Source organism: Corvus hawaiiensis, chromosome 16 (assembly GCF_020740725.1).
Source record: "Corvus hawaiiensis isolate bCorHaw1 chromosome 16, bCorHaw1.pri.cur, whole genome shotgun sequence".
Taxonomy (NCBI): Eukaryota; Metazoa; Chordata; class Aves; order Passeriformes; family Corvidae; genus Corvus; species Corvus hawaiiensis.
In genome coordinates, this window is record NC_063228.1 from 15,052,967 (window position 1) to 15,077,825 (window position 24,859).

The 24,859-nt window shown below is 59.6% G+C and overlaps 3 protein-coding genes across 8 annotated transcripts; 2 read left to right on the plus strand and 1 right to left on the minus strand.

Moving 5' to 3' along the window:
• Positions 1 to 5,663: 5,663 nt before the first annotated feature.
• Positions 5,664 to 8,776, plus strand: IGFALS (insulin like growth factor binding protein acid labile subunit). The gene is made up of 2 exons (XM_048320624.1): positions 5,664 to 5,846; positions 6,446 to 8,776. The coding sequence occupies exons 1-2, from the start codon at positions 5,831 to 5,833 to the stop codon at positions 8,257 to 8,259; spliced, it is 1,830 nt and encodes a 609-aa protein (XP_048176581.1). The 5' UTR covers positions 5,664 to 5,830; the 3' UTR covers positions 8,260 to 8,776.
• Positions 8,777 to 9,624: 848 nt separating this feature from the next.
• Positions 9,625 to 14,282, minus strand: NUBP2 (NUBP iron-sulfur cluster assembly factor 2, cytosolic). The gene is made up of 7 exons (XM_048320638.1): positions 14,198 to 14,282; positions 12,765 to 12,883; positions 11,957 to 12,155; positions 11,527 to 11,681; positions 11,260 to 11,370; positions 10,894 to 10,963; positions 9,625 to 10,315 (listed from the first exon to the last, which is right to left on the minus strand). The coding sequence occupies exons 1-7, from the start codon at positions 14,229 to 14,231 to the stop codon at positions 10,173 to 10,175; spliced, it is 831 nt and encodes a 276-aa protein (XP_048176595.1). The 5' UTR covers positions 14,232 to 14,282; the 3' UTR covers positions 9,625 to 10,172.
• SPSB3 (splA/ryanodine receptor domain and SOCS box containing 3) lies at positions 13,514 to 23,179 on the plus strand. Of its 6 annotated transcripts, XM_048320629.1 has the most exons (8): positions 13,514 to 13,761; positions 16,802 to 16,935; positions 18,495 to 18,675; positions 19,283 to 19,470; positions 21,260 to 21,362; positions 21,761 to 21,886; positions 22,124 to 22,486; positions 22,836 to 23,179. In XM_048320629.1, exons 1-7 carry the CDS (start codon positions 13,713 to 13,715, stop codon positions 22,468 to 22,470), a joined length of 1,128 nt encoding a protein of 375 aa, XP_048176586.1. In that variant the 5' UTR covers positions 13,514 to 13,712; the 3' UTR covers positions 22,471 to 22,486; positions 22,836 to 23,179. The 6 variants fall into 6 exon arrangements, with proteins under 6 accessions (XP_048176586.1, XP_048176585.1, XP_048176587.1 ...); XM_048320628.1 differs by having other exon boundaries at positions 22,124 to 23,179; XM_048320630.1 differs by having other exon boundaries at positions 13,515 to 13,761; positions 18,498 to 18,675; positions 22,124 to 23,179.
• Positions 23,180 to 24,859: the final 1,680 nt, after the last annotated feature.

Here is a 24,859-nt window from a genome sequence, read left to right on the forward strand (position 1 = left end):
TCCGAGACCATCCCGTAGTATCCAGTTTGCTTCCAGGCAACTTTCCCTTGATCTCTGCAGCCCTCGAACCTCCCGTGCCAATGAGCTGCCCAAAAGGTCCCAGGATCTCCGAGTTCAGCCCCAGCTAAAAGACCTTTCCCAATTTATCCTTTCACATCAGAGATGCTGCGTGGAAAAACACGTTTTAAAGCAAAGCATGCACTGAAACAAGCCTGGATTAGCCCAGACTGCTAAATCCGGGCTGTGCTGGTCTGTGTGCTGCTGCTGGCTCCAAACTGGGACCTGCCAGGCTGGAATGGGACAAATCCCACAGCCCAAAGTTCTTGCAGAATCTCCAAGGTCAGAGTGAGGGTAGCAGGGAGTGCAGGGCAGAGTGGAGAAGCCTGGAAAACCTTGAAGAGGAGTAAAATCAGATGGACCAGGAGACCTTTAAAGGCCCCTTCCAACTCAAACTCTTCTGTGATTCTAAAATGAATTCCAGCTCTTAATCTCCTCATTTCAGGCTTATTATTGCTGCTATTTCTGTAGAGTGGGTGAGTTTAGGTAAGAATCTATCTCCCACAGAAGAAAAGCTTTGACAATATGATGTTCAAAAAAGCCCAGAGCTCTGAATAACTCCTTAGATCTGTCAGAGCTCAGGGGATGAGAGCGAGAGGGGCCATCCTGACAGCAGCCCCGTGACAAGCAGAGCTCCTCACCTGTTCCAGGCTGCCGGAGGAGACCCCAGAGCCCCTCAGGGAAGGTCCGCAGAGGCCAGAAACAGGGGCTGAGCGTTTGGGGGGGCTCGGGGGAAGGAGAAAGCGAGCAAAGCCTGCAATTACGGCTTGTTTTTCTGCAAAAGAACTTAACAGACCTGAAGTAATTTTATTAAGGTAATGAAAGTGTTGATGAGAATTCACAGTCTCTTCACACCCAGCGCGGAGCCGAATTCACACCCGGCCCACGGCGCCGGGAGCTCGGGAGCCTCGGGGGGGGCTCGGGCGCACGGAGGAGCTGAGCAGCAACTCCACCCCCCGAGGGGTCCCAGCCCCACATGGACACCCCAAGGATGGGCACCTCCACCCCCCGGATGCTGTCCCGGACCCCGAGACCCCGGTTTGGGGGGGGAGCAGCCCCACCCGTCAGCTGGGGGCTCGCTGAGCCGCGGGGAGCCCGTCGCACCCGGCAGAGGGCAATTCCCGGGCGCAAACACGGCTTTGTGTCTGCGAACGCACCCGTGCCGCCACCAGGAAGGACAGCGACCGCTTTTCCCACGGGTTGGGAATACGAAGCCAATTTTGTCCTGGGCAACACCACAAAAAAAAGCAGATTCGGGCTGAGAAATGAAGTTTTGGGGTGTCACTGCAGCTCGGAATCTCCAGCACCATTCCGGACTGAGCCACACAACCCCACCAGATCGAAATGCAAATCCCAGCTCTGTCCTGAGGGATTTTCACTCTTCTCGTCAGGGACACCTTGAGCACAGCCCCGGGAATGCAGCTTTGGGAGACGAAACCGCTCCCAAATCCAGGAGCTCCAGGGGCAGCTTTGGAGCGCGCAGCCGCCGGCCCGATCCCGCTGTGTGTTGTCAGCTCTCCCCAGCCCTGGCAGCCCTCGGCGGGGTCACACCCCACCCTGTGCCCTCCAGGGGACCCTGTAGCCCCGCAGGGGAGCCCCGAGCGGAGCAGGGGGAGCAGCCCCGCGCCCTCCGGAGCTCTCGGCAGGGCCGCACGGCGGTCGCGCAGTGACGGGCTCCATCTGGCTTCCAGCGCCAGCAAAGGGAATTCGCGTCCGCTCCCGGATCTGACAAATTCCTCCTGGGATGCCGCTGGAGTACCCTGGCACCCGGGACGCCTGAGGTGCCACAGCCCAGGGATGGGGAATCCTCTGGGAGCCCGACTCCCACCGATCCCCCCCAACTCCTCTTTGTGTCCAACCTAAACCCACCCTCTTCCAGTTTAAAACCATCACCCTTTCTCCTGGCTTGAGGAAAAGCTTCTGTCACTTTTCCAAGCCCTCAGGCTGCCACAAGGCTTTCTCCAGGCTGGACAGCCCCAGGTCTCCCAGGCTGGAGAGGGGAGAGGAGGAGGGAGCTGAAGAACCTCTCCCAGCTCCCCCACAAAGAACAGGAAAGGTTCTTCCAGCCCCTGACCACCTCCATGGTCCCCTCTGGGTCCGCTCTGACCCATCCAGGCCTGCTCTGGCCCAGGATCCCAGGGTGGGATGTGTGTGTGCTCCAGGGGGGCTGAGGGGGAGAATCCTACCCTGCTGAACACCCCTCTGGTGATGCAGCCCCGGAGGTGCTGGGTTTGTGGGCTGCCAGCACCCACTGCCACCCCATGTCCCCTTTGTCACCCCTGGCATCTCCAGGGGCTTCCCTGCAGGACTGGAAGGAGGGTTGGGATGGGGCAGGCAGGGACACCCTGGCAGAAGGAGTGGGGTCATGGCCTTGTGATCACGGGCAGGAGGGAAGCCGGGGTCCCTCTGCCCCACTCTTACCCCATCGCTCCAGCCAGGCACCCCGAGGACCAGGCTGCTCCCTCCATCCAGCAGGAAGCTGATGTCCAGGTCTGCAGAGCTGACACAGAACATGGAAAATGCCTTTCCCCTCTCCCCACCCACCCTGGCACTGCCATCAGGATCAGCCCTGCTGATCAGGATCAGTCCTGCCATCAGGATCCCTCTGTTCACTCCCCCAGCCCAGTTCCACTCTGACAGCCACTCTCTCCTGCCATTCCCTGCCTCCATTGCCTCCAAATTCCCACTCCCAGGGCTCCTCTTCTCCCCACACCTCAGTGTTTGGGAATTTTCCCATCTGTGCTTCCAGCAATGGCCCTGGCCACCCTGAGTCATGTCTTGGGGACATCCTTGCCTCTCCCAGTCCAACCAGTCTGGCCAGGCTGATGTTGGTGATGCGGTTCCGCGTGGCCACGTGGGCCACCAGGGTTTGGCATCCCTGGGAGCACCTTTCCCAACTTCCCACACGGGCTCTGCAGCTGTGGCAGGGCAGTAGGTGGCACTCAGAGATGCCCGTGGGGACCTTTGCCAGCAGCTGCCACCACTCCTTGGTGCCCATCTCCTGTAGCAGGGACCAGGATGACCAGAAAGGTGGGAGGTCAGTGAGCACCAGGCAAAGCACCACTCCTGGGGCTTGGTCCCTGCTGGTGTCCCCTGGAGAATGGCACAAGCTCTGTGGTCCTGGTGTTACCCCTCCCATCTTTATCGGGCACGTATTTGGTCCTGAACGAGGAGCAGGAGTGCTGGTTGCTCTGGCAACGCGAGATGCTCTCCTCCAGACAGGGACAATATTTGGCAAGATTTGCTAAAGATACTCCCTAACCCAGCTGTGACAACACCACACGTGTCACCTCCCTGCTCCCCTCAGGGCTCATTGGGCGGGTGCTGTCCCTGCCGGTGTCCAGAGTGTCCCTGGTCACTCACCCTGGCTGGGTGGGGACAGAGCAGGGATGTCCCGGGGTCCCACAGCAGATGTGGCCCAGCACTGTCCCCTCCCCAGTTCAGCCAGCCCAGGGACAGAACAGGGACAGCTGGTGGCATGTCCCACCCAAAGGCACTGGGAAGCTCCCTGGGGAGGGACCTGCAGGCACAGGGGGGCTGCTGGGGAAGGTAAATGATTCCTTAGAGTTTAAATAGGTTTAAAAACTACTTTTTTTATGATTTTGCTGCTTTTCCTAACACCATTACAGCCTTCTCCATGGCAACCAGGGGAGGGGCTCAGACTTTGGTCCCGGCCTGGGGAGTTTATCTGCTGGAGCTGGAGCAGTGGGGGGATCAGATGGGGGGGTCCCCACATTGGCCAGGGGCACCCTGGGAAGGGGACACCCCCAAACCCAAGTCCCCGTGGTGGAGCTGTGGTTCCCTGGGCAGATGGGGGGGCCTGGGGTGCAGGGACCAGCACCTGCAGGGTCCCAGCATCTCCCGCCACAGGAGATGGGACACATCCGGAGGAGAGGTCCCCAGGGAGGTCTAAAGGTGGAGCCAGGCCCAGAGGAGATGCTTCAAGGACCTCTAAAGGTGGGGATGGGTCCAGCTCCTCCCTGCACCACACCCACACTGGGAAGGGATTTCCTTATTTACCCTCCTTATTTTCCCATCGCATCTCATTTGATATTTCCCCTGGGGAGGGAAATATTGATATTACCCCTGCTGGAGGCAGGGATAAACCTGCTCCCAGCTGCAGGCAGGGCTTGTTTAAACTTCCCAACGAGGTTTTGTGGGTTTTGGCTGTCTGAGCTGTGCTGGTTCAGCTCTTTCTAGCTTCCAGATTGATTACACCTTGTGTCAATATGTGCTCAGTGCCTATTAGTGGGCGCATGTATCCCTATCCCTCATTTCTCCCTCCTGATCTATAAATTCCCAGAAGACAGGATTAAAATAGAGGGGGAGGAGAATTCCACTCCAGGCCAAAAGGGAAGAGAGAAAACAGAGCCTGTGGGAAAGTTGGGTGGCAAGGCTGGAGCCTGGATGTCTCTCTCCAACACCTCTTCCCATGGGCCGAGATGTGAGCTGGGGAGATGCCAGGCTCCCGTGGGAAGGGGCAAGGTGGGAGCAAGGTGTGGGAACGGGGGGGGAGAGAATCCCTGCTCCAGCTGCACCTCCCAAACCAGCCTGGGGGAACCAGGGCTGGGAAGAGCAACCCCAGGGGGAGATGCCTGTTCCTGGAGGTGTGGGTGTGAGTGGTGCCAGCCTGGTGCACCTCCAGGGAGGAAGGGGGCTACCAGGACAGGGGAAGGTTGAGCCATGGCTTTTCCATCTGGCAGCTGCTGGCCGCAGGGCTCCTCTTGCTGGGGCTTTTTCTTTCTTTTTCTTTCCTGGAAACTGGTAAAAGATTCCACAGAAGCTGTGTTGGAGCCTGGTGGGGAAATGACCTGGGACACAGGATGGGGTCAGCGGCCTCCCCAGGGTGGTTTTGATGAGCTGCCAGGGGCAGAGGGTGATCTGCCAGCCCTGGAGCATCACCCATCCTGACCCCGCTGGATGGGGGCCTGGCAGAGGAGCGGGGCACCCCCACAGCCACCACCTCACCAGGGGGCCCCTGGCTTTGCTCTCTGTTTCCCCTTTGGCACAGAAGCACTGGGCAGAGCAGGGGGTAGAGCTCCCAGCACCATCCCCACCCATACGGCAAGATAGGAGGGAAAATGGGAAAATGCCCACAGGAGGGGCTGAGGGTTCTGCCCCGAGGTTTTCAGTGCCACACAGGGAAGAGTTTTTTCCCCATTTTCCAGCTCATTTCCCACTTGCATCCCCACAAACCCTCAGGTGTTTCAGCCCATCTCGTACTAGAGATCATCCCCAAACCTTTAATCCCTGTGGATGCTCCAAGCCCCAGCGTGTGGCTTTTGTGTCCTGACGGAAAGTGAGGACCCACTGCCAGGGCTTATCCCAGGGCATCCCTGGCAGAGCAAGGCAGGGAAGGGTCAGTGCTGCTGCTCAGAACCCTCCCGGAGCTCAGGGTGCGGTGGTGGGACACCCTGCGAGGTTACCCCATTCCTCCCTCCGCACTCAAAGCCCACACAACCCCCATCCCTGGCAGGACCACCCTCTGCAGAACCCCCATCAGGTTCCTGGACATCTCATTCCGTGCCCCATTGCCGAGTTGCCCTAAAGGCAGTCCCAGAGCCGGGGGAGCAGCGAGGAGCCCGTGCCGGTGCCGCTGCCGCCGGCCAGGCTGTCCCCGGGGCTCGGCCGCGGCCCGGGCCAGCAGCAGTGGGGTTAAGGCCGGCCGGGCGGGCGGCTGGACAGGCGTCAAGGTGGTTGCTCCATCCATCCCTGCGCAGTCGGAGGGGCCGGAGAGCGGAGCGGGAGCGGGAGCCCTGCCCTGCCCGCCGCCATGAGCACAGGCAAAGGTAAGGCTGGAACTGCTCCCGTCCAGGCTGGGGCTGGCGGGGGGGGGGGGGGGGGGACACAAGCTGAGACTCTGCCCGGGCTTCAATCACCCTTTCCTCTGCTCCTCCTCTACTGCTAACAGGACATTTTGGGGGCCCCCGAGCTGCCTGGGGGGCTGCAGGCACTGCAGGGCAGAGCCCGAGCCCGGATGGGGAGCGCAGGGATGGGCGGGGGCCGTGGTACTGAGACCCCGCAGGGCTGAGGGAGTCAAAGGGGGGCAGCTGGTGAGGAAGGGGAGAGGGGTCTGGGAGCTTTTCCCTGTAAAAGAGAGAAGCTGCTGCTGCAATATAGAGATGGATTTGGGGGGGGTCCTGCAGCTGAGGGGTCAGAGCTGTGGCAGGAGGGGGGGTGATGATCTTGCACCATTTCCCAAGGGATCCAGCCTCTGAAAACTCCTGCAGCTGCCCCGTGTGTGCAACGGGCTGGGGATTGACCCCCTCACTCCCCAGCCCCAGCGGTGCAGGCACCCGGCCAGGGGGTCCCAAGGGTGTCCCAAGGGTGTCCCCTAGAGCAGCCACAGCCCTGCACTGACAGCGTCCCCTTTCCTCCACCCCCCCAGCAGGCATCCCCCTCCTGCTCCCCCTGGCCCTGCTGCTGGCTGCAGCCTCCCAGCCCCCCGGGGGGGACCCCCCGAAGGAGCCGGGGGACGGGGACGGCCCGCGCTGCCCCAGCCCCTGCGCCTGCAGCCTGGACGATTACAGCGAGGAGCTGAACGTCTTCTGCAGCGGCCGCAACCTGACGCGCCTGCCCGAGGACGTGCCCCCCAACGCCAAAGCCCTGTGGCTGGACGGCAACAACTTCACGCTGCTGCCGGCCGCTGCCTTCAGGAATTTATCAGCCCTGGACTTCCTGGACCTGCAGAGCAGCCAGCTGGGCTCCGTGGAGCAGCACGCCTTCCACGGGCTGCGCAGCCTCTACCACCTGCACCTGGAGCGCAACCGCCTCAAGCACCTGGCTCCGCACACCTTCCTGCACACCCAGAACCTCGTGTCCCTCAGCCTCAACAACAACCACTTCAGCAAGGTGGAGGAAGGGCTGTTCGCTGGGCTCTCCAACCTCTGGTACCTGAACCTGGGCTGGAACTCGCTGGTGGTGCTGCCTGACAGGGTGTTCCATGACCTGCCCAACCTGAGGGAGCTGATCCTGGCTGGGAACAAGCTGCCCTACCTCCAGCACCAGCTCTTCTGCAGCCTCACCGAGCTGAAGGAGCTGGACCTGAGCGGGAACGCACTCAAGGGCATCAAGATCAACATCTTTGTCAAGCTGCAGAAGCTGCAGAAGCTGTATCTGAACCACAACCACATCAACGCCATCGCGCCCCGCGCCTTCATGGGCATGAAGTCCCTGCGGTGGCTGGACCTGTCCCACAACCGCCTGGTCTCGCTCTATGAGGACACCTTCCTGGGCCTCCTGAGCCTGCACGTCCTGCGCTTGTCCACCAACTCCATCACCAGCTTGAGGCCCAGGACTTTCAAGGACCTCCAGTTCCTGGAGGAGCTGCAGCTGGGGCACAACCGGATCCGGAGCCTGGCGGAAAGGACCTTCGAGGGGCTGGGCCAGCTGGAGGTGCTCAGCCTCAACAACAACCAGCTGCAGGACATCAGGGCCGGGGCCTTCCTGGGGCTGCACAACGTGGCCGTGATGCACTTGTCTGCCAACTGCATCAAGGTCCTGCCTGACTTTGTCTTCAAGGGGGTCACCAAGCTGCACAGCCTCCACCTGGAGCACAGCTGCGTGGGCAGGATCCGGGCCAACACCTTCTCCGGGCTCTCCAGCCTGCGGCGGCTCTTCCTGCAGCACAACAGCATCTCCCTCATCGAGGACCAGAGCTTCAGCGAACTGCACGAGCTCCTGGAGCTCGACCTGAAGCACAACAGGCTGAGCCACCTTTCGCCCCAGCTCTTCGTGGGGCTGAGCAACCTGGAGTACCTCTTCCTCTCCTCCAACCAGCTCCTGGAGATCTCCCAGGACACCTTCAGCCCGCTCCAGAGACTCTTCTGGCTCGACCTCTCCCACAACCAGCTGGAGACACTGGACAACAGCATCATCTCCCCCCTGGCCAACCTGCGCTACCTCAGCCTGAGGAATAACTCCCTGGAGACCTTCTCGGTGGCATTCCTGCGCCCCCCCTTCGCCCTGGAGCAGCTGTGGCTGGGGGGCAACACCTGGCACTGCAACTGCTCGCTGAAGGGCCTGCGGGACTTCTCCCTGCAGCACCCCGCCGTGGTCCCGCGCTTCGTGCAGTCGGTGGCCGAGGGGGACGACACCCATGTCCCCATCTACACCTACAACAACCTCACCTGCCTGCACCCCCCGGGCCTGGCGGGGCTGGACCTCCGCGACACCGCTGAGGAGAGCTTTGCTCACTGCTGAGCTGGGCTGGCCCCCCCAGGGACCCTCATCCACCACCACCCTGGCCCTGGCCCGGCCTCCCCGGGGCAGCAGCAGCAGCTGGGGCTCTGTGGCCACCCCAGACGAGCACCTCCAGCAGCCGCCTTGCTCAGAAGATGCTGGATGGGCACCAGCCCCCTGGGCTTCAAACTGAGTATTTCAGTCCCTTAATATTTAAATAGCAGCCCCCAGGGCAGAGCATGGTTGCTCCCAGCTCCCAGCAGGAGCATCTCTGGATGGGGGAATGCTGCACCCCCAGCCCTGCAGCCACAGCAAGGGGCAGCCCTGCCCAGGCCAGGACCTTTATGAGACAAAACAAAGAGTTTTCCTGCCATGGAGCAGTGGAGAAATCCTAAAAGCCCCCCCAAGCTTAGGGAAGGGGGCAGAGGACTTGCTGTAATGATTCCTTGCAGCAGCAGGTGTAGGCAGGGCACAGAAAGCCACACGTTGCTCACCTGATAAATGGCAGCAGACAAATAAACCTTTGGAGCTATTGCAACCCACCTTGTAAGTTATGTTTTTTCCAAAGCTCGTGCTGCCCCCGGCCGGGATTTCTCCCCAGAGCCCCTCAGGGTGAGGGATTCAGGCTCCTGGGGGCTCCCGGCATTTCCTGCAAGCCCTGGGTGGGTGGCACTTTCCCAGGGAGGGAGCAAGAAATGCCCAGCTATCCCACAGAAGCCAACAGCCCTGAGAGATTCCAGTGCTACTGCCTGGCTCTCCAAATCCCAGGTAAGTGTCCAAAGGTCAGACAAAATTTTCCTGGAAAATTGCATGAAGGGAAACCTGCTCGGGTGTGGGTCCTTGTGCAGCGGGAGCAGGGGTGGATGCTGCTCCTGCTCTCCTGCCTGCTGTAATCCAGCCTCATTGGTGGAAATGCAGTATTTCCCCATCTTCCCAAAACCTCACCGTGAGGGTGAGTCCCAAAGGTGGCCAGGGAGGCAGGCAGGAGGGCCTCAGAGTCCAGGAGGGAGGGAGATAAGATGCAAGGCCTTCATGTGCTTCCCCAGCTAAACTCAAGCCTGCAAGAGGACAGCAGGCCCCACGGGAGCAGCAGCCCATGGGGAGAGGTGCAGGGAAGTGAATGGAGCAGGAACCACCTGGGGACACAGAGGAGCCCCAGGCTGGGGTTGGAGAAGAGCTGTGGCAAAGCATCCCATGAAGGGCTGCCAGGGCCAGCTCGCAGCAAGACAAGGGACAGGCTGGATCCTGATGCTGTTATAGGAGAGATTCAGCTGAATTCCAGCAAGGAAACCAGGGAAAAGCAGGAAGCACCTTGATGCACGTGACGGGCCAAGACTCAGAGCTACAGCGAGGCCTGAAGCCATGGAAGAACAGAAGTCACAGACCTGCATTTTAAGAAGAGTGTTTACTGCCTGGAACCTTGAAAAATATTCCTGAGTCACACACCCCTGGCAGACCCCAAGGCCTCATTCCCAGCATGATGGGATGCAGCTCCCAGACAGCTCCCGAAGGCTTTTCCTCACACCCAGCCCATGCCGTGCCCTCACCGCCCATCAGGAACCAGTGAGCCGAGAATTCCGAGCACAGGGGCCTGGCCTGGCTCCACATGGGAGCACCCAGCACGACCCAGCCACTGAAGCAAGCCCTGTGTGATCCATCAGGCAGGGGCAGCGGGAGAAGGCAGCAGCACACGGAGCCGCCATCCAGGTGATTGGAGCCGTCTGGGATCGCTGAGGGAAGAACAGCGCTTGACACAGCAGCTCCAGAGTCTCTGAGGGGATGGAGCTGCTTCCCCCTGGGACTGCCAGCAGCAATCTGTGCTCTCCCTCCCTCCCTCACACCCCCCAGTGAGACAGTTTGAGTTAAACAGCTCCTGCAGCCCCTTCCCACTGCTGGGGCTGCCAGCCTGGCACCAGTCCAGCTCCACACCCTCCTCAGGAGCTCCTCTGCGATGTATCCAAGATCTGCTGGGCAATGTGAGTCAAGGCAGGGAAGGCAGAGCTCTTGGGAAACTCTTGGATGAAGTCTCTGCCTTCTTCCAAGCTCTGGCTGAGCTGGGGGTCCAGGGGGACGCAGCCTGTGGGACAGGGGAGAGGAGGGTGAGAGCTCAGCTCCCTCCCTGTACGGCCAGGGTCTGCAGCCAGGGATCAAAAAAACACTGCCAGGGTCAGCTCCAGGGAAAGGGGTAGGGAAGAGCAACCACTGCCCTCCCAGAGCTCTCCGGGAGATAATTCTCACCTGCAAGCACCTCCTCTGGGCCCAAGATCCCACCCCACCCTGGTGCTTCATGAGAGGGGCTCTCCCCTCTGATCCCAGCCCAGGGACGTGGGCTGATCCCCTCTGATCCCCTGTCCCAGGGACAGGGTTCAGCCCTCAGCCCCCATTTCTCAGGAAGGCTCCAGACATTCCAACATGGTTCTCATGGAGCTCCAGGCTTGTTTACGCTGTCACCATGATGTGGCATCACCATCTGTGGCCCAGCAGGGCCAGGGGCCAAATGTGAGGAGTTTGGATGGCAGAGAAGCAAAGCACAAACCTCAGCTCTGCCCAGGTGCCTGGGGCTCACAGCCCAGCCCACCTGCCTTCCCTGATGCTCCTTCTCTGTGCTCAGCCCTCCCACAGCACCATGAGATCACCCTGAGCAGAGCCACTCACCCAGGAAGGGCACCCCGGCGTGCTTGGCCAGCTCCTCACCTCCCCCTTTGGAGAAGATGTTTGTGCACTCCTGAAGGAATGAGCAGTGAGTCAGGAAGCCCAGAGCCCCGTGTGACAGGGCAGGTGCTGCCAGGCCCTGAGCAGAGCCAGCTCCCTTCCACCCTCCAGCCCCAGGCACTCACTGTGCCCCCGCCCTCTCCCAGTGCTCCTGAGCAGAGCCCAGAGCTGGCAGCGTCTCCCCTCCCTGGCTCACAGCATCACCCCCATGGCATTTCCCGATTTGCCACCCAAGGCTCAGCACCCCACTAGTACAAGGAAGAGCCCACAAGAGCCCCAAGGCTGGACAATAAGGTCAGGAGAGCTCACAGAGCAGTGGGGGCACACGAAGCCGCTCATGTTCTCCACGATGCCGAGGATCCGCAGTCCCGCCTTCCTACAGAACGTCAGCTCCCGCCTCACATCCCCCACGGACACAGCCTGAGGGGGAACAACAGGACCTGGGGATCCCTCTGTGCACACTGATTGCGGCTCCAGAGCAGATGTGTACAACGAGACAGCCCTGTGCAAACCTGGCATGCATTTTTCCCCCCTCCAAACCTGCAGCCTGCCAGGAATTCCAGCCCCGTGTCCTACCTGAGGTGTCGTGACCAGGATTGCTCCGAGCAGCTGGAAGGGCCTCAAGGCCTCCACGGTGGAGATGTGCTCGTCGGACGTGCCCGGCGGCGTGTCCACGATGAGGAAGTCCAGGTCCCCCCAGGCCACGTCAGTGAGAAATTGTTTGATCAAAGCTATGGAAATAAAAGGGGCAGATAAAAAAAACCCCAAACCACAGCGGGTTTCAGCAGGTGACTTGGGAGCTGTGGGACAGGAGTTGGGAAGCGCCCTGGGGACAGGGACCCAGGGAGAGGGGACAAGGCTGTCTGTCAGCACAACATGTGAGGGATTTAAACCCACCCTTGTGGAACTGGAGCTTCATTCCCCCAAGGAATAACATCTCCAGGAGGCAGCAGCACCTCCAGGAGCGTTCACAGAAGGTTTCACCAGCAGCAAACCCCGGTGTTACCGTTTTTCTTGGGTCCTCTCCACACCACGGCATCGTCCGGCCTCTCCAGCAGGAAGCCGATGGACATGAGGGCGATGGCCTTGTCCTGGCCCACGAAGACGGGGACCCAGCCGCTGTCACACTGGTGCACGGCGCTGTCCTGCACCCTCAGCATGCGGGGAATGCTGGGGCCACACAGGTCCACATCCAGGATCCCCACCTGGGGACAGGCACAGCCCTTCGGACAGGCCCGGCATGCTGGGCTCAGGAACCCCAAGCACCCAGCTCTGGGCTGCTCACAGCACTTCCACAACAGCCTCTGCAGCTCAGCAACCACATTTGAAACACAAATGCTTTACACTTCACATCCTTCCCGACCTCATTCTCCCCAAGGAGCATCTCCTGGGTGTTTCCAAGTGCTTTATGCCAGAACCCAAGTGGCACTGGCTGCACAGAGCTTTTAATAAGATCCTCGGGGGATTCAGTCTGTCTCCTGCTCACACTTTTTGTCCCCATTTTAAGAGTCCTTGAGCTCACCCACTTCACCCCACAGAGGGAGCGAGGGTGACACCACAAAGGAGCAAAGTCACATCTCAGGCCAATTTCAACAACAAATATTGGGTGATTTAAGAGAACAGATAAAAGAGAAATGAACTGCAGTATCTGATCCAGGTACCTGAGCTGGATCACACTCTCACAAATTGCATTTTCCCAGGGAATCCACACACTGCCCACCCAGCACACCCACATGGGAAGGGTGGGCAAAACCCAGCCCAGCTGGAGGCTGGAAGGGAAAAGCCAGAGCTCAGCACCCCAAACCCTCTCTCACCCTCTTCCCGGCGCTGCGCAGCGCCAGGGCCAGCTCGGTGGAGATGGTGCTCTTCCCAACGCCGCCCTTCCCGGACAGCACCAGCAGGATGTGCCGCACCCCGGCCAAGCTGGCTCTGTCTGCAAGGGCATCACAGAGTCACAGAACATCCTGAGTGGGAAGGGACCCACAGGGATCACCCAGTCCCACCTCTGGTCCTGCACAGACACCCCAAATCCCACCCTGGGCGTCCCTGGCAGCGCTGTCCAAACGCTCCTGGAGCTCTGGCAGCCTCGGGGCCGTGCCCATTGCCTGGGGAGCCTGGGCAGTGCCCAGCACCCTCTGGGGAAGAACCTTTCCCTGATCTCCAGCCTGACCCTGCCTGGCACAGCTCCAGCCGTTCCCTGTCCCTGTCCCAGAGATGTGAGCTGCCCCTCAGGAGGAGCTGCTGCCCCGGTGAGGTCTCACCTCAGTGTAAGGCAGTGGGAAAGAAGAGGTGGATGTGCCACGGGCTTTTTGTCATCAGAAAAGGGACAATAAGAACAATGGCAATAAACAGTGTGTGTGGGGAGCAAAGGCTTGTCCCGGTGACCTAAGTGGCCATTGGCCAGCACAGCAATAAACACGCACCGGGCTCGTGAGGCTCAGCCCGGGCATGGCCGGAGGCTGCTGGTGAACTCAGACCTTTGGCGTTTCCTTCCTCTGTGCCACACCAGTCCCTTCCTGCCAGTCCCACGCTCCACTCCAGCCTTCCTGCTGTTCCCTGCTGTGCTGTCAGCGCTCTCGGCTCTGCTTTGGGCTCAGCTCCCTGGAGCAAGGAGCGCTCGGGACCGCGGTCCCCGGCCCGGGGCAGCACAGGGGGCTCCAGCCACAGCCGGCAAACGCCACCCGCCCACCTGGGGCCCCGTCACGACCGGGGACGGACTCGAGGCGCCGGGGCTGGCCCGGCAGCCCAGCGGCACCGGCGGCATGGAGCCCGCACGCACCATGGCAGAGCTCATCCGCACCTCCGCCGACGGTAAAGGCCACGGGCCCCACAACGGGAAGGGGGGGAGAAGGGGGCCGGGGAGGGGCGAGACGGGGCCCCGCAGCGAGGCGCTCCCGGGATACCGCCCGGTGACAGCGGCAGCCCCGCGCCGGGCCCGGTTACTCGGCGCTGTCTTCCGCGGGAGTCGAGCCCGGGCCTCTGGCAAGGCTCAGCGTCGCCTCCCGATAACCGGGGCCCGCCGCCTATGGGACCCCGGCCCGGCCCGGCGCTCCCCTCACCGGGAGTCGGGCCCAACACCGCGGCACCGGCTCGGCCCGAGCACCTCGGAATTCCACAGGACCGGGTCCTAACCCCCCACTAGGCCTGGGCATTCCGGGCGGGACGTCCCCCTTGAGGCGAGTAGGGCCCCCCCAGACCGAGACCCCAGATCTCGGTTCCTCCAGGCCGCGGCCGCTGCTCTGCTCACCCCCAGCCGTTTCCTCCATGTTGCCTCCCCGCATCCCTCGCTTCCGCCTTCCGCCGGCCCACAGCCCCGCCCCCTCAGACTGACAGGAACCGTGTCCAATCGCAAGCCGCGTTCTCACGGAGAACCCGCCCTCCAGGGGACCGCAGCCAATCCAGTCCTCGCACTCCCCTTGCATCAGCCAATAGGCTTAGTGCTTTCCCTTCGCGAGCGGCCGCCCAATGGCGCCGCTTCCCGGCGATTGGCACACGGAACAACCAATAGCGAGGGGCTTCTTCAGACCCCGCCCCCTCCGTCCTCCTCCGCATGTGAGTGACAGAGCGCCTAGCCAATGGCGAAGGGGCGCGGCGCGGCCGCAGCCAATGGGCGCCTGGGGGGCGGTGCCGGGAGCGGATTGTTTATGTCCCGGGAGGGGAAAGTAGGTCAGAGCGCCGCGGGGCCGGGCCGGGGCAGCGCCGGGCCGGGCAGGTGGGCCGGGGGGCTCGGGGGGACGGGCTGGAGGTGGGAGCCGGGGGTTGGGGTTTGGCTCAGGGCGGGCCGGGGTTGTGCGACCTAAGCGCGGTGGTCTGGCCTGGCCTTGTCCTGTCCGGCCGCGCCTCAGCTGCCGGGACAGCTGGGGCTCCGGTAGGCGCCTTCGGTGGAACCGCTGCTTCCGCAGCCAGGGAGCCGGGTCGGGCCGGGTCGAGCAGCCTGCCGTGGTTCCTCCGCGCCGCTCGGTGCCTGGCGAAGTGCTGGGGTAGCGCGGGTCACGCCGCAGCATCGCCTCGGGCCCGCGGAAAGGCCTCAGCGGCCCAGGGCCCCTGAGGGGTGAGGGGCTTTTGTGGCAGCACCGGTGTGACAGCAGGAGCGGGACAGTGGCCGTCCCCTGCGCTGGCACTGCTGAGGCACCTCCAATCCTAGGGGCAGTTCTGGGCAAGAAAAACTCTGGGGGGCTGGAGCGGGTCCAGAGAAGGGAAGGGAGCTGGGAAGGGGCTGGAGCCCCAGGAGCAGCTGAGGGAGCTGGGAAAGGGGCTCAGCCTGGAGCAAAGGAGGCTCAGGGGGGACCTTGTGGCTCTGCACAAGTCCCTGACAGGAGGGGGCAGCCGGGGGGGTCGGGCTCTGCTGCCAGGGAACAGGGACAGGAGGAGAGGGAACGGCCTCAGGCTGGGCCAGGGGAGGTTTAGGTTGGATATTGGGGAAATTCCTTCATGGGAAGGGTGGTCAGGCATTGGCACAGCTGCCCAGGGCAGTGCTGGGGTCACCATCCCTGGGGGGATTTAAAAGCTGTGTGGATGTGGCACTTGGTGGCCTTGGCAGTGCCGGGGGAATGGTTGGACTCGTTGATCCAAGAGGTCTTTTCCAGCCATAATGATTCCATGACTGACTCTGCCATCGGTGCTGGATCATGTACTGGGATCTCTGTGCTGACTCTAAGGTCCAGCCTTAGCAAGGGCCTGGGGTACAGAGCTGCTCTGTTGGGCTGCTGTGGGTGCCCAACAAAGCTGGAGAAGGGGTTTCTGCTGGGGTTTTAGGTCCTTTCCCAGCATGGCTGTGTGAGCCCTGTGATTCCAGCAGGTGGGATTTCCAGAGCCCTTCAAAGCATCCATGGGCAGCTGCACAGCCGGCTGTGGCTTGGCCTGTCCTGCTTTTCCAGGAGCTGCTCTCCCGCTGGTGACTGAGGCACAGGAGGAACAGGGCCAGGAGCTTTATGGCCGGCCCTGGCTTGGGACTGAGCTGAGGGAGAGGGTTCAAGGGTTACAGCCCTGCGGGTGCCTCTTGGTGGGGAGTTGAATTCTGCAAAGATAAACTTCAGGGAGGTGAGATTGGAAGCTGAGGTTTCCCTATCACATCCAGTGCAGTGCTCCTGTGTGGCAGCTGGAAGCTGGGCTGGCCTGTCAAGCTGTCCACTGGGAAGGAGCCTTGGGAAGTCTGTCTCTGAACAACATCCCTGCTGGGCTGGGAGACAGGCGGCTGCTTCCCTTCTGCCTGTTGTCCTTGAGGCAAGTTGGGACAGGTCTGTCACAAGCCTAATTTCCCTCCAGAGCAGGAAAGTGGTTTTGCTTCCTCTCCAAGCACTGAGAGCAAAGGCCTTGCTCAGAGGGCAGTTGCAGGTGGACAGCCTTCCCTGCAGACAGACGGGCTGCAGTGGGGCTGGGGCAGTGCAGGTGGCCAGAGCCAGGACAGCTGCTGAAGGGTCGCTGGGCACCAGGGAGGCCGTGTTTTAGGGCAGCCTGCTCTAGTGGAAGGTGTCCCTGCCTATGGCAGGGGGTGGAACGAGATGAGCTTGAAGGTCCTTCCACCCCAAACAATTCTGTGATTCTGACAGCCCTGAAGCTTCTTAGGCCAGGTGAGAGGTGGTGGCTGGATCCAATTCCTGCGGTGGGGCAGCAGCTGCCACCACCACTGCATATTGGGAGTGTTTCTAGGGGCCAGCTGAACACCTGGCTCACGGAGGAGTTGACCCTAGGTGGAGAAAGAGAAGTTCGGGTGAAGTTTGCGAAGGCTCTTGATGCAGCTGGAACTTCCTTTGCATCGGCTCATCTTGTGCTAGTCCCCCTGGGGGGTTTGGTGACCCAGGGAGTGGCCATGGGACGTGGCAGAAGTGTAACCTCGTGTCCCTTTCCCCAGCCTACCTGTCTGGGAGCAGCATGGCGCGGCGCCCGCGGAGCAGCCGGGCCTGGCACTTTGTGCTGAGCGGGGTCCGGCGCGAGGCCGACGGCCGGGCCGGTGCACGGGGCTGGGGCTACGACTCCGACGGGCAGGTAGGCTGGGCTCGGGGGGCTCTGGGTGGCACAGGGTGGCACTGGGTGGCACTGGGGACGTTTTCCTTTCCCTGATATCAGGTGTGAACTGGCCAAAAGCAGAAAGGATTTAACAATGGTCAGTATTGATGCTAAGCGAAATGCTTTTTTAAGCACAGAATGGGTGTGTCATACATAAAGTACATACAATATTTTTAAATACTGTTCTGGAAGTAGAGCTCTAGATAAGTGTGTGAAGTGGATCTGTTCCCTAATCTGGCTCGCTGTGCTCCCTCCTGGGCTGTGAGGCCCTTAGAGATGGTAGTGGAGATTGTGGGACAGTGTCTTCAGACTGAGATTTCCTCACATTTCCTGCTTTGTGATGTGAACATCACTTCTGAAGCTGGTCCAGGTGTGCTGGAGATGGGAACACAGCAGGGAGAGCAGGAGTAAAACAAGGCAAGGAGTGACTGATTTGCCTCTGCCATCATTCCCTCTTTTCCCTAATACTTGAGTGTGTGAGTTGAGTTCCCTGTGTAGTGGTGGGGACACAAGGAGCTGCTCCAGGAGCTTCAGGGCCACACTGAAGCCATGAGGCCACTGCCAGAGCACAGTGTCCAAACCCAGGCACTGTGCTCCCAGAAATCGAGCAGTTTTCTGTGCCTGCAGTCATGGGAATGATAGGATTTCTAGGTGGCAGTACTTAGGGAAGTAAGAAGTTAGGAAAGACAGAACCCAAGCTCTTGGGTTTGCAGGCCAGAGGAGATCTGGGCAGTACATATGTAAGCCCAAGTAGTTTCAATTCCCTCTCTTACACAGCTGCAAGAACATGAGTTTAAAGGATTTTTGTCATTAAATACCCCTTACCTTGGGGGTGAATAACAAGCAGGTACACCTGAGCAGTGTGTAAACCTAGAGTAACTCGCTGCAATCAGTGATAAGAGAATCCCTTAGGCAACACCATAACACAGGGGTGAAACTGGGCTGTGACTCCCACAGTGTCTAGTCCAGGATCACTTTTGTCTCTTGGCACTGGGGAACAGTAAATAAGGTTTTTGTGTTCATGAATGTAAACAAAAGCACTTTAATCCTGCCCTGGGTTCCCCGTGGGCCTGTCTGCAGCACTGGCCTGAGGAGCTGCAGCCGTGCTGCTCAACTGGCTCCCTTTGTTCTGCCCCCTCTCCCTTCTCCCCCTTGTGTGTCCCAGGCTCCTCACAGCCTCTCCAGAGCAGTGCTTGGCTCTGCTGATGGCTGGAACCTGCCTGGTGAAAGCCAAAGCTTCAGCACAGAATTTCCTTCAAAATGTGTGTTCCAGGCTTGTGACCCTGCTGTGACAGCTCCTTGTTCCCAGCAGGGACAAAGAACGTACCTGCACCGCAGAGTGCTGAGAGGTCCCTGCAGCTCAGCAGGCACTGCCCATGTCCCAAAGCAGGGTAATGCCACGGGCACAGCCTCCCTGTGTGATAGGCCAAGACATGACATGAGCCTGGGGATGTCCCTGCACAGCCCTCAGGGAGCTCTGCCAGCCCAGCTCCCACGCCCAGGGATGCCCAGCAGCGACCATTCCCTGTTCTCCCCAGCAGCACAGCGACTCGGACTCGGAGCCGGAGTTTTCCTCCCTGTCTCCCTCCATCCCGAGCGCCATCCCTGTGACTGGAGAGTCCTACTGCAACTGTGAGAACCAGAGTGAAGCTCCCTACTGCTCCAGCCTGCACGCCCTGCACCGTGTCCGCGACTGCCGCTGCGGCGAGGAGGACGAGTGTAAGGGGCTGGGGGGGCCCCTGCAGTGTCCCGTCCCTGTCCCAGCATTCCTTTGTTTACATCCCGAGGCTGTAGGGGGATTACCAGCCTGTGCCTGCTGTCATGTTTCCAGGGCTCAGGGCTGAGCTGTGACAGCATCAGCTCTCACCTCTGGGACCTGCTTTCCGATCCGACTTAGGCCACAGGTGAAACAGAGCCAGTGCTTAGGGCCCTCCTGATCCCTGCAATGGCTGGTGGGGTGCCAGGCTCAGAGCACAGAGTGGGCTTGGGCTGGCTGGCAGAGCCTGTGGCATGGCAGAGCCATCCCTTGATCCCGTGAGGAGTGCGGGGAGAAGGGAGGCTCTGCCTGGTGTCAGCCAAAATTGGGCCTGGTGAATGCTGCCAGCTTTGGAGCACTGATCCATCCGTGGTGGGGCACTGCGGAATAGTTCAGGCCTCAAGCAGTTCTCTGATGTGCACAGCCTAAGATTTACCCTCTTAAACTGTAAGAGAAACATAAACAACCCCACTAACAGCCTTCAAAACAAACATCCACCCATGCTTTGGCTTGGTGGTAGTTCCCTGAAGGTCTTTGCCCATCCTTGTCCCCTCTGTGCTTCCTCAACAGATTTCGACTGGGTGTGGGATGACCTGAACAAGTCGACGGCCACCCTGCTGACGTGTGACAACCGCAAAGTGAACTTCCACATGGAGTACAGCTGTGGCACGGCCGCCATCCGCGGCAACAAGGAGCTGGCAGATGGGCAGCACTTCTGGGAGATCAAGATGACCTCCCCGGTGTATGGCACTGACATGGTACGTGTGGGGCACACAGAAGTGCCCAGGGTTTTGAACAGGAGCTGGGAGGATGCGGTTCCACCACAGCAGATCAGGTTTGAGGCTGTCTGGAAGTGCACAAGTGCCTGGGGACCTGATGAGATGCATCCCTGGGATCTGAGGGAACTGGTGGATGAAGTGGTGTAGCCACTATCTGTCATATCTGAGAAGCTGTGGTAGTCTGGTGAAGTTCCCAGTGACTGGAAAAGAGGAAACTTAACCCCCATTTTTCAAAAGGGAAATAAGGAAGATTTGGGGAAGTACAGGCTGGCCAGTCTTACCTCTGTGCCTGGCAGTCATGGAGCAGATCCTTTTGGAAACTATGCAAAGGCTCATGGAAAAAGTGGAGGCGGTTGATGACGTCCATCAGGGCTTCACTAAGGGCAAATCCTGCCTGACAGATGCAGTGGCGTTCTGTGATGGGGTTGCAGTGTTGGTGCATGAGGGAAGAGGAACTGATCTCATCTACTTGAATTTGGGCAAAGGATTTGTTGCTGCCTTGCATGGCATCTCTCACCTGGAGAGACATGGATTTGACAGAGGGACCACTTGGTGGGCATGGAATTGTCTGGATGGTCACATGCAAAGAGGTGGAGTCAACAGAGACCCGTTACAAGTGACATTGCTCAGGGGCTGGCATTGGGGCCGGTACTGGACATGGAGATGGGATCAGGGCACTCAGCCAGGCTGGAGCTGACACCCAGCTGTGTGGGGAGGTGACACCCTGGAGGGGAGAGATGGGGCATCCAGAGGGACCTGGACAGGCTGGAGAGGTGGGGCCATGGGAAAAAAGTTCAACAAAGCCAAGTGCCAGTGCTGCACCTGGGTCAGGGCACTAATCCAGGCTGGGCAGAGAATGGATCGAGAGCAGCCCTGGGAGAAGGACGTGGAGTGTTGGAGGATGAGAACTGGACACGGCCTGGTCATGTGCACCCAGACCCCCCCCCCCCCCATGGCCTGGGCTGAGCCCCAGAGTGGGCAGCAGGGAGGGGGAGACTCTGCCCCTCTGCCCCCTCAGGTGAGACCCCACCTGCAGAGCTGCCCCAGCCCTGGGGCCAACAGCAGAGGGACATGGAGCTGCTGGAGAGAGCCCAGGGGAGGCCACGGAGATGCCCCAAGGGCTGGAGCCCCTCTGCTCTGGAGCCAGGCTGGGAGAGCTGGGGGTGTTCATCTGGAGAGGAGAAGGCTCCAGGGACACCTCAGAGCCCCTTGCAGGGCCTAAAGGGGCTCCAGGAGAGCTGGAGAGGGACTGGGGACAAGGCATGGAGGGACAGGACACAGGGAATGGCTTCCTACTGCCAGCAGGGCTGGATGGGATATTGGGAAGGAATTGTTCCCTGGGAGGATGGGCAGGCCCTGGCACAGGGTGCCCAGAGCAGCTGTGGCTGCCCCTGGATCCCTGGCAGTGCCCAAGGCCAGGCTGGATGGGGCCTGGAGCAGGCTGGGATAGGGGAAGGTGTCCCTGCCCATGGCAGGGGGTGGAATGGGATGAGCTTTAAGGTCCCTTCCAACTCAGACCATTCCATGACTCTGAATAGGACAGTGACCTTCTTCAGCAGTTCAGCTGGGCCTCCTCACTTAGGAAAGGAAATTGAAGCTGGGAGCCTTCAGCTCCACCCTGAAACCTCTGACTTGGCTTCACCAAGCCCTCTGGGTGTTTTGGACTGAGCCAAGAAGAGGAGGGAAGAACTGGAGGTGGAATGTGGTTGTGTTTTGTTACTTGAAAAGACACTGAGCTTGTGTTCTTACTCCCTGCTTTGCCTCCCAGATGGTGGGAATTGGGACGTCCGATGTGAACCTGGACAAGTACCGTCACACCTTCTGCAGCCTGCTGGGCAAGGACGAGGACAGCTGGGGACTCTCTTACACAGGTAACACAGACAGGGGGGCTGGATGGGCAGCAGTAGCCCAAGAGGTGCCCCCAGACCTGTGAATCCCTTCATTAAGGACACCAGAGCAGCTGCCGACAGCTCACAGCCCTTGGAGCGTCTCTCCTGGCCCGTGTTTTGCAGAGCCCTTAGACCTGGTGTGGGACCCTCCAGGGCACCAGGGTGCTACTGTCACATCACCACTTCGGGGTTTCAGTGCTGGAGTTGTAAAACCACAACTTTCCCCTTTCTAGCAGCCACTCTGGGATGGGAGGGCAAGGATCAGGCAGTGCAGGGATGTTTCTGGCACTGAGCGAGGCTGTACCAGCAGCATGGGAGTTGGGATGAATTCCTGGAGTGCAGGTTTTCCACAGAATGCCATTTTTTGGGTGTGTTTTCAGGACTGCTGCATCACAAGGGAGACAAAACAAACTTCTCCTCGAGGTTTGGCCAGGGCTCCATTATTGGGGTGCATTTGGACACGTGGCACGGGACGCTCACATTCTTCAAGAACCGCAAGTGCATAGGTGAGAGCCAGGGATGGGGTGGGAGGAACTCGAGCCTGGCTGCAGCAGAAAACACTGAGAAAGCAGAAGACCAAGGTGTGAAGTGAGTGGGGGGAAGATCACATTTCTTGTTTAATAGATTGGGAGTTCAGAAAGCTTTTCCCAAGAGCTTTGCAGTTAATGGGCTCGGGGTAGGTGAGAGGGGGGAGATCCCTCTGTCTAAACTAACATGCCCTCCCTGGTGCTGTGCCCTGGCAGGGGTGGCAGCCACCAAGCTGCAGAACAAGAAGTTTTACCCCATGGTGTGCTCGACGGCGGCCAAGAGCAGCATGAAGGTGATCCGGTCCTGCGCCAGCTGCACGTCCCTGCAGTACCTGTGCTGCTTCCGCCTGCGCCAGCTCCTGCCCAACTATGTGGACACGCTGGAGGTGCTGCCCCTGCCCCCGGGACTCAAGCAGGTGCTGCACAACAAACTGGGCTGGGTCTTGAGCATGAACTATAGCACGTCGAAGCCTTCCTCCTCCTCGTCCTCGGGGAGCGACTCGGACAGCTCGTGCAGCTCGGATGCGGAGGCCTGCCAAAGGAAGAGGTGCAGGAGGACATAATGGCTCTGCACACCAGGTGGGTGGGGGTTTGTTGTGTTGTCTGTGAGGGCCAGCCAAGCCTGATGCACCTCTTCCTTCATGGGGACATCCATTTCTACGTGTTGGCAAAGATTTCTCCAGTGCTGTGGAAATCTTTGGCCTCGACATCCATCGCAGGCATTTAGAAGAGTTGCTGGCTCCAAGAGATGCCAGTTCTGACACAAGAAAATTGTGGTGAAATGTCTGAGCTTCATCTCCTGACTTGCTATGGAAGCCAGCACCTCTTCCTGAAGGATCTCTCTTCTCCCTGTTGGCACAGACAACATTTAAGAAATTGGACTTGATGACAGGAGTTGGACTTGATAATCTTTGTGGCTCCTTTCCAGCTCAGGATATTGTGATGATTAAAGCGGCCTCCTGGTTGGAGTGTACTGGATTCCAGTCAGACAACGGACCTGACTCATCGAGACACAATCCCAGGCCAGTCCTCTCCTCTCTGTGTGTGTAGGTTTGGTGTCTGCCATGACCTCGTCCCGCTCTGGGGCACAACAGAGCAGCAGCTGGAGGGAAAGGGCCCCCAGAGACACTGCTGGGAGCAGGTACAGGAGCTGAGCTGTGGGTGGTCTTCCTCGAGCCCCCGGGGACTTTGAATTGCTTTGCATGTTGGTTCCTGCTGCTTCTCCTCTGTCCAAGACTGTGTTAAACTGTAATAATAAAAGTAGAAGCTGTCTGTTGTTCCTCTTGGGGCCCTTGAAGGCAGGAAGCTGCAGGTGCTTGTCAAAAACAGCCTGGGCAGCAGCGTGGAGGGGAGGTTTTGGCTGCAGCAGTTGTGTGTCAGAGCTGGAGGAGGTGAAGGCAGCAGAGATGCCCTTGTCTCTGTGCAGGGCTCTTGTGCTTCCCACTGAACCAGAAGTCTGGCTGGGGTGATGTTCAGTGGAGCCAGGCTGCTGCCTGTGGCTGTGCACTGGGAGGGTTTATAGTGCCTGTCCTCTGGCAGGTCACGCTGGGACAAACACCCCAAACCCCCACCCCAGAGCCTGGCAATCAGAGCCACCCCTCCAAGACTTTGTGGTCATGCTGAGAGGAAATGCTGGATTAGGATCTGGACAAGTGACTGATTGTGTAGTGGCCTCGTGCCACTGCCAGGGAACGGGCTCTGTGCTCCCACAGGACTGGTGCCAGTCCCTGCAGGGCCTGTGGACAGCCCATGGGGCTTTTCCCCAGCCTGTGAGCTCTCTTCTGGTGGACAGCTGAGGATTCAGCACTGAGCTGGTGCTGTTAGCCTTGCAAAGGGCATTGGAAAGCGGAACAGGGCTGAGGTATGGACGGGAAATGGCTTTTAACCAGTTCTCTCTGTGGGTTTCCTCCCAACAAGTTCCAGCTGCTGCCTTTTCCTTTCCCATCACAGACCCCCATAGGGTCAGGTAAAACTTGCACCATGTGCACTTACTCCTTGCTGAGCTCATTCCCAGATCCTGAAGCGAAGATGGCTCTTGCTCCTCTGGGGCCAGGCTTTGAATGAGAACCTTACTGCAGCAGTAAGGCCCTGTCCGTGCCTCTGGATCTGTGCTGCAGCCAGAACAAGCTTGCCTGATTTGCTCTTCCCCAGAAACTGATTCAGGCAGCAGCAGCTGGAGGCAGAGGAATCCCTGGCAGAGAGGAAGGTGGTTTGGAGGGGCCCTCCCGCTCCTGCAGCACTGGTTGTTCCAAGGGAGGAAGTTCAGGAGTTCTGTGTCACTGTGGAAAGCCCCAGTGAACAATCCCAAGCCTCAGCAGGCACTGGGGGAGCCCTGACCCACCCCCGTCCTGGCTGTGGCTATTTCTGAGTAATAATGGAGCATATGCTTTGGGAAAAGAGAATCCCATCCTAACCCACCATTTCCCATGGATTTTCTACAGCTTATCCAGCATTTTCTCGTGTTGGGAGTTCAGTGAACAAACTCCCCTGCTCTGCCCTGAGCTGTGTTACCCCAAGGATGTAGTTCCCCTCTGGCCAGCTGGTTTTGACAGCTGGCAAGTGTTTTCCAAAGTGACTCAAACAGGACCCACCTGTCCCTGGAAGCCACAGCAGGATCTACAGTAACAGATCCCACAAAGAGCCAGAGCAGGACATGCAGTCAGGACACGCTGAAGAAAACACATGGCTTGTCCAACACCTCACCTGCAAAGATAGAGCTACCCCCAGCCCCTGTTCCAACATTCCTTAACTCTCACAGGAGACAGACAGCTTTCCAGCCAGTGGGATAGAAAGCTGGGGGAGCTAAAAGAGGAAATGAGAGCCAAGAGGCTGAAGAAAGCATCTGTAAGGAGACATTTATTGATGTGCAAGTCTCTGTTCTGAAGGAGAATCAGCTGCTTCCCCTGGCCAGGCTCCCGGCTGCAGTTCCGCCCCAGCCGAGCACTGGCAGAT

Excerpts from the sequence above, each read along its gene's own strand:
- SPSB3 (XM_048320628.1), top strand. The coding sequence starts at position 13,713 with ATGGAGCCCGCACGCACCATGGCAGAGCTCATCCGCACCTCCGCCGAC. Across the intron at positions 19,471-21,259 it reads CGGTGTATGGCACTGACATG|ATGGTGGGAATTGGGACGTC; the intron begins GTACGTGTGGGG and ends TTTGCCTCCCAG. Across the intron at positions 21,363-21,760 it reads CTGGGGACTCTCTTACACAG|GACTGCTGCATCACAAGGGA; the intron begins GTAACACAGACA and ends GTGTGTTTTCAG.
- NUBP2 (XM_048320638.1), bottom strand. The coding sequence starts at position 14,231 with ATGCGGGGAGGCAACATGGAGGAAACGGCTGGGG. Across the intron at positions 11,682-11,956 it reads GAGAGGACCCAAGAAAAACG|CTTTGATCAAACAATTTCTC; the intron begins GTAACACCGGGG and ends TTATTTCCATAG. Across the intron at positions 10,964-11,259 it reads TCGTGTGCCCCCACTGCTCT|GAGTGCACAAACATCTTCTC; the intron begins GTGAGCTCTCCT and ends TCATTCCTTCAG.